This window comes from Strongylocentrotus purpuratus, unplaced genomic scaffold (genome assembly GCF_000002235.5).
Source record: "Strongylocentrotus purpuratus isolate Spur 01 unplaced genomic scaffold, Spur_5.0 spur5_scaffold_13, whole genome shotgun sequence".
NCBI lineage: Eukaryota > Metazoa > Echinodermata > Echinoidea > Camarodonta > Strongylocentrotidae > Strongylocentrotus > Strongylocentrotus purpuratus.
Genome location: NW_022145598.1, coordinates 20257528 through 20272285, shown reverse-complemented (window position 1 = coordinate 20272285; position 14758 = coordinate 20257528). Strand labels below are relative to the sequence as shown.

General features: G+C 36.5%; 1 protein-coding gene across 1 annotated transcript; it reads right to left on the bottom strand.

Moving 5' to 3' along the window:
* Nucleotides 1-428: 428 nt before the first annotated feature.
* On the bottom strand, nucleotides 429-4050 carry LOC105439665. Its single transcript, XM_030983605.1, has 4 exons — nucleotides 3856-4050; nucleotides 1526-1876; nucleotides 493-570; nucleotides 429-436 (listed from the first exon to the last, which is right to left on the bottom strand). The coding sequence occupies exons 1-4, from the start codon at nucleotides 3947-3949 to the stop codon at nucleotides 429-431; spliced, it is 531 nt and encodes a 176-aa protein (XP_030839465.1). The 5' UTR covers nucleotides 3950-4050.
* Between the last annotated feature and the right edge of the window lie 10708 nt (nucleotides 4051-14758).

Sequence of the window (14758 nt, the reverse complement as noted above, 5' to 3'; positions counted from 1 at the left end):
AAAAATAATATGAAGAAGAAGAAGATGAAGAAGATACAAGTTAATACAATTTCTAAACTTACCCCTATGTTGTGTATTTAACTGATAAGTCATCTGTTGATTTACCGGACATTTATGATTTAAAATTCACACATGTATAGGTCCTGGAATTTTACAGAACACAATTTTATTTGCAATTGTGTATGATGTGCAATTGCCATACCCTACCCGATTTGATTTTCATACTTTTGATATTAATTCTAAAATCGGTTCTAAGAAAAAGAATGATTGTATTTTTCCTCTTGATTCTGTCTCTCTGTCTCTCTCCCTCTCTGTCGCTTTCTGTCTGTCTGTCTCTGTCTCTCTCTCTCTCTCTGCCTCTCTGTATCTCCCTCTTTCTATATCCATATCTTTATATTAGCTCACAGTCTCTCTATCTTTCACACACACTAACATGCTGAACAGAAGATGAAATAATCATACGAATATCAAGCAAAGGGTTATGGTACTTACAGGGGAGAAGGCTCACTAGCGGCAGCTCTGTAGGCAATGTGGTCGTTGTTGAAGACGTGTATGGACTTTCCGATGCATCTAAAGAAAATAAAGGAAGTATTGTTTGATTTATTGCAAATCTAAGCCTTTTTTGTGGCAAACTGAGCCAAAATGAAATTGACCGAAAGTGTTTTATTCTACGGAGGGTGGCCATACCTCAATAAATAATCCCACACCCCCTCCTCCTACCAACCCCATCCCCTATCCTGAAATTTATATTGCAACATTAGGTTACCTCCGCTATTGTTAAGCCCAAGATGGAAATGAAGATATTTTGCTATAATTAAACGCAATGTTTGCGTTATTATTTTACTTTGACTTGTGTACAATGCTGTTCTCACATGACCGTATATAAGGCGCGCTCGCAGTCTAACGTCAACAGATGAGGCTAATTGTACAACCTACATTATATGTCCTTTGGAAAGACATTTATCTACATTTGCCACACTCGACCCAGGTGAGGTAAATGCGTGACTGGTAAGATTATTCCTTGAAATGCACTGTGCGCTGATAACGGCTGCTGGGGCTAAAGCTAGGCTAATAATTTCCAAAGCTCTTTAGAAGCGCACAGGGACGTTAACAAATATTATTATTATTATTATTATCATTTGATGAGCCACCTTCATCCCAAATTTATATTGCTGACGTAGGATTCCGTCATCAACTGCTGTGATACTGCCGAATGACGCGCAATTGTGAGATAGACATCGTACATGAAATGCAAATCGAACAGTGCAACGAGTACCGTTGAATTACCGCAGGTAGTAGGCACGTTGTTTTTACTGTTTTGATCGAAATGACGCACCGTGTGTAACGCTTTAAGCCTTGTTAAAATTAAAGGTGATAAACCGCGGCGTTCACCTATCTATATCTTAAACAAAGAGCTTAGGACCTTTGTTGCGCCCAGCCGCCATAAATTGACACGTAAAAAACCGCGGCTGTTATTGTGCGGTGGTTTACTGCGTCATAATTTTAGACGAGCCCTTATACTGACCTAGGTCAGCAGTCACTGTCAGCCAGATTCCTCTGGCAGTGGCGTTGTCGTTGTCGGAAGAGAAAGTAACCCATGTCACCTCCTCCTTGGCAAACGAGATCGTCCGGTTGATCATGGCCTCGACGTCGTCGTCGCCTTCGATGATGAACTTCGCCTCGTCCCTATGCCCGAACTGCACCGTGTCTCCCGTCGCAAGTTCTAAGTCATGCACGGTCAACAGTAGGCCATAGTTAGAGGGCGCCCCAATGATCCACAGGAGCTTGGTGTCTTGCGGGTAGTTGGAGGGGTAGCCTGGTGTCTTGATGTCTACTTTGGTGGTATTGGTGGCGAGGGTGATGATGCAGTACGGTACTGGCATTTGGAAACAGAATAAATGTCATACAAATGCGTTATTGAAATATGAAAAATAACAACTTTTTAGTTTTTATGTTGTCGATAACGGTACCAGAATACGGTGACATCACTAGCGTATCCATAAAGGTACAAAATGAGGGGAGGGGTGGACTTCGCTGGTCGTAGAAAACAGTTTTTTAATATATATTTTTGTATAGACCTCCCAACAGATGGGGCTTATGCCATGTCTTTATCAGAGAGAGAGAGAATAAGAAAGCGACCTCTTCCACCCCTTCATTTATCTTTTCAGAAAACAAATGCTTTATAACAAAATATCAGAAAGGCCTACCTTTAACTCAACTTTTTTTTTTATTTAAGAATTTGAAATCTCAAATTGCATCAATGTGGTCAAATGTTGATACATTTCTGTTGTCTTTGATAGAGTAATACAACTTTACCTGTACGAGAGTGACCGCTCGACTGCTAACAAACACGTGTACAGTAATGTATCACTTCCTATGCCCTACGAATATCCGGACTTTGTTACCAAACTTGACGATCGAAGCTGACTAATAGTAGGTCAGATTCAATTTCTTTGGGGTTTACAATACCATGGTTCATTTAACGAAACTATTCTCGTTATACGTGACCATTATCTAGATCTTTTAGTATTGAACAGTGGCGTAATATCCCAATAATGTTGAGGGGACTGAGCCAGTATGTCATTAGGCGCCAGGAATGAAATACATCACATAAATCACTTTAATGTAGGTTAACTTTTTAGAAAGCATGGACTTTACTTCTCGAAAAAGACCTAGAATTAAACGAGCTCTGAGTGCAATCGTTTTTCAGGGTTATGGGTCCTACAAAATATAATCAAGCGGTATACCCACTTTTTTGTTGTTGAAAGAATGGAACAATTATTTTAGCGCAGCAGCCCATACCCCCCCCCCAACACACACACACACACACACGCCAGTTCGCCAGTGGTATCCCTTTTCTCCTTTTTTTTTTAAAGGTGATTTGGTTTCTTCAATGTATCTTAATTTTGTACGGAACAACAATTGCCAGAACAACAAAAATGCAAGTACGGGATTTACTTATGCATTTAGTCTTTGCAAATATAGCTCAGTGGCAAAGTTAGAGGCTATACGGATAAATGGAAACAATTTTTTTTGGTCTGTACTTCCTCATTTAAGATCAACATCATTACAAGTATCAATGATAATGACGACAATGATGATAATGTTGATGATGATACCACAATAATCATATTATTTACATGTATAAAGCGCGTTCCGTGAATACTTGTGAAGTGTGGGCGATCTTAGGCTTTAAATCTTGTCACTAGATTATTGTTAGTATCATTATTATTGGTATTACTATCACCGCTATTATTGTTATTATTGTTATAACATATATCATCGTTATCATCATCACTACCATCCATATCACCAAAACCTTGTTATTATTATTATTACTGTTACTAATATTTGTATATTTGATTTCTTATTCATTACTTAGTTTCATTCTTCCTAAATGAATACAACTTAAATGCATGCAATGGATGTAATCCGCACTATGGTAGTCTTTTCTACATGGACATAATCTAGTCATATATTTCAACAACAAAAAAGGCTGGAGATAATTTCACAGAATCATTTTTACATTATATTCACCGTTATGCATGCTATAGTTTCTTACATACATTACTCAGTGTAGTGTATACATAATTTCCATATATATATATATATATATATATACATATATATCTATATATACTAGGTATGATATATTCTAAATGCTGGAGGTTACTTTATCGAATCATTTTTACAATATATTCTCCCTTACTTACTTACATACATTACTCAGGGTTGTGTACTTTCTGTAGTATATTTTGTATAGTACATATCAAAGCAGTTGGTAAGTCATACTCTTACCAAATATTTGTTATGTTATATAGGAATGGCAAGGTAACTTGTGTGGTATATACTTACAGCATTCATCGTCAGATGCCGCAGTAGGAGGCACAGCACACATTAAACAGGTGAACATCACCAACAGGCGCCAAAGATCATTTATAAATTCCATGTCGTGTGCAGCATTCGTTTGATCCAAGATATCCTAAAGCACTGTAAATCTCTCGACTAAAGTTGAATTACGCGTTCAGAATCGAATTCATATTTAATTGTAACTAAACTGAAGCGCTGGTGTTTATTGTCGTGAAGTTTAACCTCATTATGTACAGGTAATTGGCTTTTGTATTACACTTACTTATCTAGATACGGGAGGAGATGAGTTAGGATAGTAATCACATCCCTTTCCGGCACTTGTGCGATAAATGGTTTTTTCAACTTTTCAAAGAGAATACGAGAGAGAGAGAGAGAGAGAGAGAGAGAGAGGGGGAGAGAGAGAGATTGAAAGAGAGAGAGAGAGAGAGAGAGAGAGAGAGAAAGAGAGATAAAGAGAGGGACGAAAAGGGGGGGGGGGGGCGGCGGCGGGGGGTTGTGAAAACAAATTTACTTGAAGATAGACCAAAGTCGTGACATTGGACTAGAAAGAAGTGTCTTTAGTGGAATATAAGACACATAAACACGCACTCACAACACAACGACATCCTCATAAACACTCACTCATAGTGAGAGACATATATATTTTATAGGGAGAAAATTAAGCACATAACATTGGGGAATCAAGATGGGGTGCAGTTGGGGTGCTGGGTGGGGGGGGGGGGGGGGGGGGGAGGGGGAAACTTGTCTGAAAAAAGATCTACATCTATTCTGGGATAAGAGAAATATTGGTGTGGGTGTGTGCGTGTGTGAGAGAAAGTTTTTGTTTAATCATGTTCATGTATAAGCAATTAATATTTAATAGTTTATTTATTTTGTTCTAGTTTGAATTACACATTTGGAGGAATAACACTAAATTACAACAACACAAAAGTGTGTGTGTGTGTGTGTGTGTGTGTGTATGTGCGTGTGAGAGAGAGAGAGAGAGAGAGAGAACGAGAGAGATATAGAGAGAAGGAAGGAAAGAAAGAGAAAGAGAGACAGAGAGACAAAGATGTTTGTTATTTTATGAATCACGCTAATGGGTAAACCAGTTTTGCAGTTCGGGTACCCTCAAACCGATAAAAACAACAAATGAAACTGTCAAAACAAGTCACATTTTCCCCCTTTTTCTTTATACAAGCCTGATTAAAGTGAACACGAAAACATCCTCTTTCGGTCAAATGTAAATATAAAAGCAATGACATCAACTGAAATCAGACACCTTTTATCGGTCATGAAAATGAAAATAGACGATAGAAGTTTTCATAGACATTTCTGATATAGAGGAGACATGCCAGCAATATATGATATGATTTGACGCAAATAAGCAACGTAAAAAGTTTTCATAGACATTTCTGATATAGAGGAGACATGCCAGCAATATGCAGATAACAAAACATTCATTCCACTTCACGATACATGTTCATCATACCATACTTTTGGGATTCGATAAAAAAATAAGTATTAAAACAGCCATATTCTATTCATATTGATCGCTGATTTATCAAAGCATGTATAAATACATTTTATGAATAGCTAAGCGAAACTGTAGCAACACTGCACTCGCAAAAATGTCATGTTCCTTTTTTCGAAAAATAAGAAGACGTAAGAATGTTATCGCCTAAACTTTGACTCAATACAGTTTAAACGTATTCTTAAAATTTTGTTAGTTCACCCCAAATAGTATACAAATATACACTGCCTTGAGAGGTTCTGGTTAAAACTATGCGCAAGAGGTGACTCCAATAGTACTATTTGCTGAGGGGCACAGCCCCGAAGCAAATGGTACTTTTGGAGTCACCGAGGCCCATTGTTTAACTAGTACCTCGAATAGAAGGCATGGTATATTTGTTTTATATCCTGCATCAAACATTTATTTAAAAAAAAAAAAAAAACATTTTGGGGGAAAAAAAATTTAGAACAAAAAAAATGTCGATTTTTATCTAAAAAGATTTAAAATATTTTGTTTTCATTAAATTAAGATTTGAAGAAAAAAAATTGATTCAATTAAAAAAAAAAAATTCACATTTTTTTTCCAACTCCCAAATAGTAAACCAAAATAGTACTCTCATATAGTACTTTCTAAAATAGGTCAAATATTTCTGGTCATGTGACGAGCTCTCAACCAATCAAAAGCCAAAAGATATAATTGTCTATATACCATGCCAGCACAGTTAAGACACATTATCAAGATAGTTTAAGAAATTCAAATATTAAAATGAAGAATAAAATATATGGTTCATTTTTTTGCTCTTACTTTCTATCCATCACAATATGTTTACATATTCCAAATAAATTGGAATAGCTATCTCTTACCTATAGTAGATACATAATAATAATAAAAAACGTTGCTTATAAAGCGCTTACCATCGAAGACTCTTAGCGCTATAACAAACAAAATACAATGACAAACAATAACATATTAAAAAAAATTAAAAAATACAAATAAACCTGCAAATTAGAATACATATGAAATATAGATCAACGTGAACAGAGTAAGTTAATGATCAAAAGCAATATGGATAATCCTCTTTCATTACAAATTGCAAAAAATCACTCTTAAATGCACGGAAGCAAAACAAAATCACAAAATACGTGACGCATTCATAAAAGAACAATATTATGTCTTTCCACATCCAAAATCAAAATTCCTCTATCTCCACAATTACAACACCAACTACTTCTTACCTTTATGAGAGGGGCAATCCTCATTCATTCCAAACTGCAGTAAATAAAATTCTTGAATTTATTCATATAGGATCTAAATCACACAAAGCAAAATCATAATGTAGTGCATTCATTAAAATCACAAAACATTCAATCACAAGGAGCAGAGTTTTGCAACGTAGCACACAGAGCTGTTGTAGAGTGAAGAAAACAACCATTCATCAAAAGAACAGTCTCATAAATTTCCACATCCAAAATTTAAAAATCAGATATGTATACAAGATGAAATACGTCTTACCTTTATGAGATGGATAAAACCTAATTAATTACAAAATTCATGAAATCATTCTTGAATCCATGGACATAAGATATTTATCGAACAAACAAAAATCGCAAACATGTAGCACATTCATGAACAAAACAACTTTATGTCTAACCACATCCACAATCAAAGTTTTTCCATCTTCACAATTATGAGATGGACAATCCTAATTCATCCCAAACTGCAGGGAATAAAATTCTTGAATTTATTCATATAAGACCAAATCACTCAAAGCAAAATCATATGTAGTGCATTCATTAAAATCACAAAACATTCGAGCAGAAAGGAGCAGAGTTTTGCCTACACACGTAGCACACAGAGCTGTTGTAGAGTGAAGAAAACAACCATTCATCAAAAGAACAATCTCATGTATTTCCACATCCAGAATTAAGATAACCAGATATGTATACAAACTAACTAAGTATTACCTTTATGAGAAGGATTCACCTAATTCATTACAAATTTCATGAAATCATTCTTGAATCCATGGATATAGAATGTATACCAAACATACACAATCACAAAATATGTATTACATCGAAATCACAAAACATTTGAGCAGAAGGAGCACACTTTTGAATACACATGAAGCACAACAAGCCCTTTTCTTAGTTAAATAAAACAACCAGAAAAGTATGATAGCTAGTACAGTAGAAATAGACAAACCAGTAAACAGCCTGCAAATTGCAACCCACATGCGAAGAAAATGGTGGTTACAGTATTTTCTATGAGGGCGCACTTTTTACTTTCGAATAAAATCTACAATTTACAATGTCAATGTGAACTCTATATTTGGTTATCCTTGTCCTCTTCGTTCTACTCTCATCACATTTAACTCAGTTAATATATTTATATATATGAGTGTAAAAAAACATGTGTATGTCAGCAGAAGATATATTATAAATTTTATCTTTCAACAACCAAACACATTATGCCATGTACCATGCTCTTGATATCAACAAATTTCCACAGTGAGAATCCAATCAACAGTCCAAAATAAAACAAAGCATGCAAAACAACAACAAAATATTACTCTGACATTTACAGCAGTCCACTACAAATTCAGCACAATATAAAAAAAAATCAATAATATTTCACTATCATGTATGCGCTACTTTTCTGACAATCCAACTCTTTTGCTTCTTGACATTACATGTATGCAATACAAAGCATTACCAAACTTTACCAAATTTGCAGCCAGCAATCCTTAAAGCAAATGTTTTTACGATTAACTGGCTTACATATTAATCAGGGTGTAAAATGCTACAAAACAATAGGCCTACATTATGTAGCAAAACAATGCACATTTAATGACAATGAAATTTATGTCGATGGGAGCAGCAGACAAGGGTCATAAAACACATACTCCTGCGACAATTGCTCTCCAGTAATTTCCAACACTCATCAAATCCCTAAATTTATTCCTAGACCCAATACTACATCCAATCCTAACGATTACCCCTAATTCTAACCTAAAATTCCGATTGCTATCCTTACCCTAACCTTATAATTTAAACAAAATGAATACCAGAGCAATTGCCGCAGGAGAAAATGTTGGATGACACACTAGTTGTTCTCTCAATACCTAAGTTTACGATAAACAATAATACAGCTATTTGGAAGGGAAAAAAGTGATCAGTCTATTTACCTACTAGCCATTGACTACACGTCTTAACAGCTGAATCATGCATGCACCTCCCCGTGCCTTTGACAAGTAACTTTCATACGGACATTTCATATTTAGCATATGCATTCACTTTATTCACAAACATGCAACGATACATATCACACAGTACAGATGTATACATAGCAAGAATTATAAATCAAGTGTGGACATCCCAATAGGCGGACAGCCAATGAGACAGACATCAAACACGAACATTTTGGTTTATCAATCCTGAACCCTCAGAAAAGTTGTCAGCAGGCACGTGTGAAAAATATGTTATATGTTTTCATGGGCTATTAGTCTAGGCCCACTAGACTGACATGTTGGTCTTGCCGGTTGTCGGTCTTGCGAGATGTCCGTCTAGAGGCTGTCAGTCTTGAGGCCATCAAACTGGAGGGCTGAAACCAAAGCAAGGTCTGCAGAACCAGTCGTGGGGATGGTCCAGCTAGCTAGAGAAAAAATATTAGCATGGGCATACATATCGTTTGGTTAACAGGTGGGGGTGCTAAATCCCCCTGGGGCGACATCTTCCGTGTGCACTGTCCCATCATTATATTGAGAAACTAGAAGCGGCGAAACCTGTATATAAAGACCTTTCGAGGGAGAAAAGACAAGCAGCCTCTATGAAGATATGTGGTATTCCTATACCGGTGGTCACTGAAGTAGTTTTGACTCTTCTGTTTAAAAAGAAAATGATAATGAGAAAATTATATTGCTTACCTTCAAGAGCAGAAACAGTGATCTCAGCAACTTTAGACTTGTTGTTGACACTACATGCATAAGTTCCTTCATCAAGTCTTGAGAACATTACGATATCCAGGTAGGTAGTTCTTGACTTCTGATGAGTTACTTCAGACACACTGAAGATCTCATCTGGGACTACAGGAGCTACGAAAGCTGCAAACAATACAAGAAACAAACAATATTTGGTAAGGGTGCTGTGTTAGAGTCGTTTGAATACTTGATTGGAAATGCGAAGGTCTAGGATTCGAGCTCCGGTTCAGCACCAGTGTCCTGAGGCAAGACATTAATCTTCATTTGCCACTCTGCACCCAGGTGCTGTATTGGTACAATTAGGGTGGAATTCCTTGAATAGAATGCTGTGATCATCAAGTTCGTTAGCCTAGCTAGCTTATGATGGAGCGCCTTGAGCACAATGTGTGGTGGACATGAAAGCTATACAAAATATCAAATAACAACGATTATCATAATGATGATAATGAAAATAATTATATAACATAACGATAAAGATTACAATGATGATGATGAAAAAAATACTTTTATCACCCTTGTTCTTGTTTTATTTTATATTAAATATGATTAAAAGAATGAAGCAAGAGAAGATGAGGACGAAATATGATAATTATAGAGTCAGTCTAAGAACACAAACTCACATTCATTGATGACCTTTGACCACATGAATCCAGTGATGATATCACCCTCGGATACGGTACATGAGAGTCTGACATCATCACCTAGTGAAAATCCTTGAGTAACATTCAAAGTCAGATCACCATCAAAAGCTGAAAAATACAGTATGAGCCAATATTTTATCGTCAGGTTAGGTTAGCAATTAGAGTAAGGTAGGTTGTTTGAATCATCTCAAACTGAATTTACCCTCACAGCATGTATTCACGTTGAAGTTCAATTATTCAATTCCAATTAAAGTATATAAACATACAAGTTATTCCTTTACAATCTGATAAATAGAAATACTGACCAGATGCAATTAACTATACATGGAATCAAGGGTTCCATGAGCAACTCAGGCAGCCTTGTCAAGTTAGTTCCTTATGTAATAAAATAAAGTATTATACTATAATAACCATGTACATGTAAGTTACAGGTGATCACTGAGACATTCACTCTAGCGACAATTGTTCCAAGGTTTATTTTAACAAGGACATAGGGTAATCATGAGGGTTGCAGTAATGTTTTAGGTTAGGATTAGAATCAGGATTAGGGTTATGGTAATAATTAGGTTTAAGTAGGTTGTTTGAACCAGGGTTGAATTAGATTTATTAAATTGAAGTAGGGAATATCAGTATCTTGGCCATGTAGTAAGGATAGATGGTCCTTGCCGTATAAAAAGTACATTGGAAACCAGGCGAAGGAAATGCAGAACTGCTATTTCCTAGTTGGAAGACATCCACATATGGACAGGGATTTAAAGCTGTCAGAGGCAACGAGAGCAACAGCAGACAGAGAAGAATGGCATAAACATGTGATGGCCACAGCAGCGCAGCTAGCGCCACGTGACTGAAGAAGAAGGGAATAGCATGTTTTGTAGAACCACTAGACACTGAAGAACTCACCATATCTGACATTAACCGTGTCCTCAATCTGAAGACCTACGTCCGATACCCTGCAGGTGAAGTTACCATCGTACATGGAGTGGTCGGTGGACGAGATGGTCAAGGTACTGGTCAGGGTGTCATTCACCACAGCCTGGACTACTTGATGGTTACCCATCGTTTCTCTGATGCTATCGCCGTTTGGAGTGATCCAGGTGATGTCCGGCTGAGGGGTGATGAACGGCATATTGCATTCCAAGATGTAGAGAAGATGGGTGAAATTGTAATGGCCATATGTCTGAAGCGGTTGGACTACATCAGCAGGGTGAGAAAGTAAAACGAGACATTGTAAACAAACATAAACCATTTTCACCTTTATAAACAAGTAAGCATTCGAAGCAAATCGCTGATATCATTTAGACAACATGATTAAAGAAATATGTTCAAACTATGATTAAAGAAGTCACAATTAAACAAATTCTGAATAGGCCTACCGTATCTTTCTGAAACTTTCGTTTGAAATACATGCTTTTCTAATTTCTTAATGAAGAGATTCACTAATTGCTAATCATTAGAAGATTGGTAACATTACTGTTCACTTTATTTGTCATTTTTTGCAACTGTAGTTTCAAACGATTTTGTACAGAATTTGCCACTTACGAACTTTCACTGCACTGGTTGCCATGGCCTTCTTTTGGTGGAAACTCGCAGAGCATATGAAGGTTATGTTAGTGTTGGGAGTGCAGGAGCCAGCGAGATCGTACACCTTTAATGTCGAGGTCACAATGCAAGCCTCTCTGTTTTCCATTACTATGGCAACTGGTCCTGAAACAAGTGGGATGACCTCTGCAGGGGGGAGAATGCTGGTTGTCATGGACCATGCGACCTCTGTGATTGGGTAACCTTTGATCTGACAACTCAAGATGAGGTCAGGGTTCAATGGATGGCTCTCTTGGGTGATGGACAGGACTTCAGGATCTACAGCTGATGATGGAAATGGTACATTCAACTTTATTTTCATATATTATCTCTAACATTCCACAGGCTATTTATTCTATAAAGTAGAGTCAAACATGATTTAGATGTACATATATGTCTTGTCTAAATAAACCATACATACTTCAACTCAGTTTATGACAAAGTACAATTCTCTCCATTTTCTTTAAACGAATAAATGATGATGCACTGTCACCGGTTACATACTAGATCTTTCATCTTTGAAATACTGACCTCTTTTTTGAAAATCAGGGGTTCTTTTGCCCAACTTTATAAAGAAAATTTGTTGTCTAATTAATGATACCATGCAATTTGGTTAATCATATCTCATTTCTCGATCAGAAAAACAATACTTTCAAATGCAATTCCGTCCAAACACCATGCACACAAACAATTCCAAATGAAAACTTACCTGTTTGGTCACAGTAGTAGAGTGATCCAATATTCTCATCAGACAGAGCTGTCTTGAAGAACTTGACATCACTGAATGCAGCATCAGCAAAGTAGGTGTAAGGTACGGAGGAGGTTGAGCCAAGCACGAAATCATCTTGTTCATCGTGGCTGTTGGTTTCAAGACTATGAGATGTAGTGTCACCTGAAAAATAAAGATGAACATTAAATCTGGTTTTGAAGTAATAATTTAGAGGTTGACGTAATTGAAATAAAATCTTTCCTGTTAAAGGGATTGGGTATTAAACTCTGCCTCAGATTCTGAAACGAAATCCTGGATTTAGCTCATGCTACAATGATAAGTATAAACCTTTAGGTCAGTCAGGAACCCCATGACTTTTACAAGCTGATCGCCAGTCTGATTATCAAGATATTAATGATTGGAATTCGAAATCAAATTTTGCTTTTTCCTAACGGTTTTTATAACACTACATCGTTTGGGGGAAATAAGTGTGGTAAAACCGGTCACTCAAAGAATTTTCCTTTTTTGAGGCACTTCATGATCATGTTAAAGCGCGATTTTTAAGGGCTTCAGTATTACACCATATCAGAGACACTGATAACACGTAGGGCCACGCATCTCAGATTTAACATTGTTAAGCGATGCCTTTAATTGAAAGCATCTTGCTCATCATGACTATTAGTTGCAAGACTATAAAATATACTGTAGATTTGCCTGTTCACTTCATATTAACATTAAATAAGGCTTTGAAAAAATAATGATTTGACAGAGGCTCTTGTAAAATAAGATGGAAATCATTCAGAATTCATAACCCATTTAGCCGAACTTAAAATGGTAATTATTTTGTGTAGCATACTGGCACTTTTTTAAAATCACTGGTAATACTGATACACGTTTATATAAACACTTTGATTGCTCAGTCATAAAAACAAGAGCTTACATTATTTTATAAACTTATATTTTGTTTCAGTTCAGCAATATTTAAAGCTAATATACTCACTTCAGCAATAAAACAAAACAATTAACATCTACCAGTACAGAGAATTAGAAATAATATATTTTGTTTAAAAAGATCATCTTTAAAAAAAAACTACTTTAGTTTGTATCAAGGAAGTGCCAACTTTCAAGAAAAAAATTCAAGAAGCTAACCTTGGAAAGCGCCGTTGATGTAAAGCTTCCCACCAATGGTGTCATCAAATGTCAACGTGACGTGGAACCACTGCCCAAGTATGATTGCTGATTCTTGTATAGTAATGTCATCCCAATGCAACCCATCACTTCTGAATTCTGCTCTGTAACTCTATCAAACACAAGAAAGTGATAAAAAGATACATCACATTTGAAATGAAATGTGAGTTGCAAAATACAAGAGAGAATCACAATGGAGGTACTTTTTAGCACTTCTATGTCATGCATTCGAAATACATGGGCATTAAAGAGCAAACTTTACAAGGGCTGTCTTTCTTTTGAACACTTTTTATAAACATATAATAATAATAATGACGATAATAATAATAGCTACATTTATATTGATGCTTTGATTATTTATACTAACTGACGGCTAATAGAGCATGTGAATGCTTGTAAGTAAGTAACCAGGAAACCGACGGCTTTAAGCCCTCTCTGAGGGACTTGGTAGTAATGCCTTACCGAAGGGCACTCGCACATCCACTTGGTTTCGAACCCAGGACCTCCCAGTAACGAGACTAACCCTCTCTACGACTGAGTCATCTTGCCTCACATCCAGGAGATGACCATTAAACCTTCGAAGTACTATCATGTAATATATGTTTAATAACAATATGTGAATATCATAAAACTACTTCAAGTATTTGGCATTTTATCCATTTGGTTAGTTACAGGTCCTGGGGGTGTTTCACAAAACTTGTCATCATTGATAAATGACAGTTGTTGTTATGAGCTACTGAAATCCTTGCTTCTGATTGGTTATCCGCAGATTTGTCATTGATATTTGTCATTTGTCATTGACAAATGCTGTGTGAAACGGGTCCCTGTACCTTCATGCCTACTGCATCCTGGGAGAAAGAGAAACCATTTGATCCAATGGGGTTTGGTGAAGCGTCTCCGCCACTCGTGAAGAAAACTATCTTCGTCCCAGAAGCACTGCTATACTGCTTGATCCATATGGAGATAGTCACTCCGTTGCTGCACCAGCCGATCTTGGAGAGGCATTCACCATTGAAGTTACCCAGCTTGATATTACGGGAGTGGCTGCGACTGGTTTGTACGGCACACTTCTGCAAAAGCTGGTGAGATATTCATTCCACAAGTCAATACATTTGATTGTGTAAACACAAAGTCTGTTCTCATCAAATCTTCTAATTAGTTTAATCTCAGTAAGAAAGTATTCTACAGGTGTTTAGGAACCTGTAAAATAGTTTCATATCTTGTGAACGTTGTGCAGAATTTCATGGTAATTTTTGGTCTGAATAACCTGATGTATATATCAATGCAAAATGCACACAAGTCTA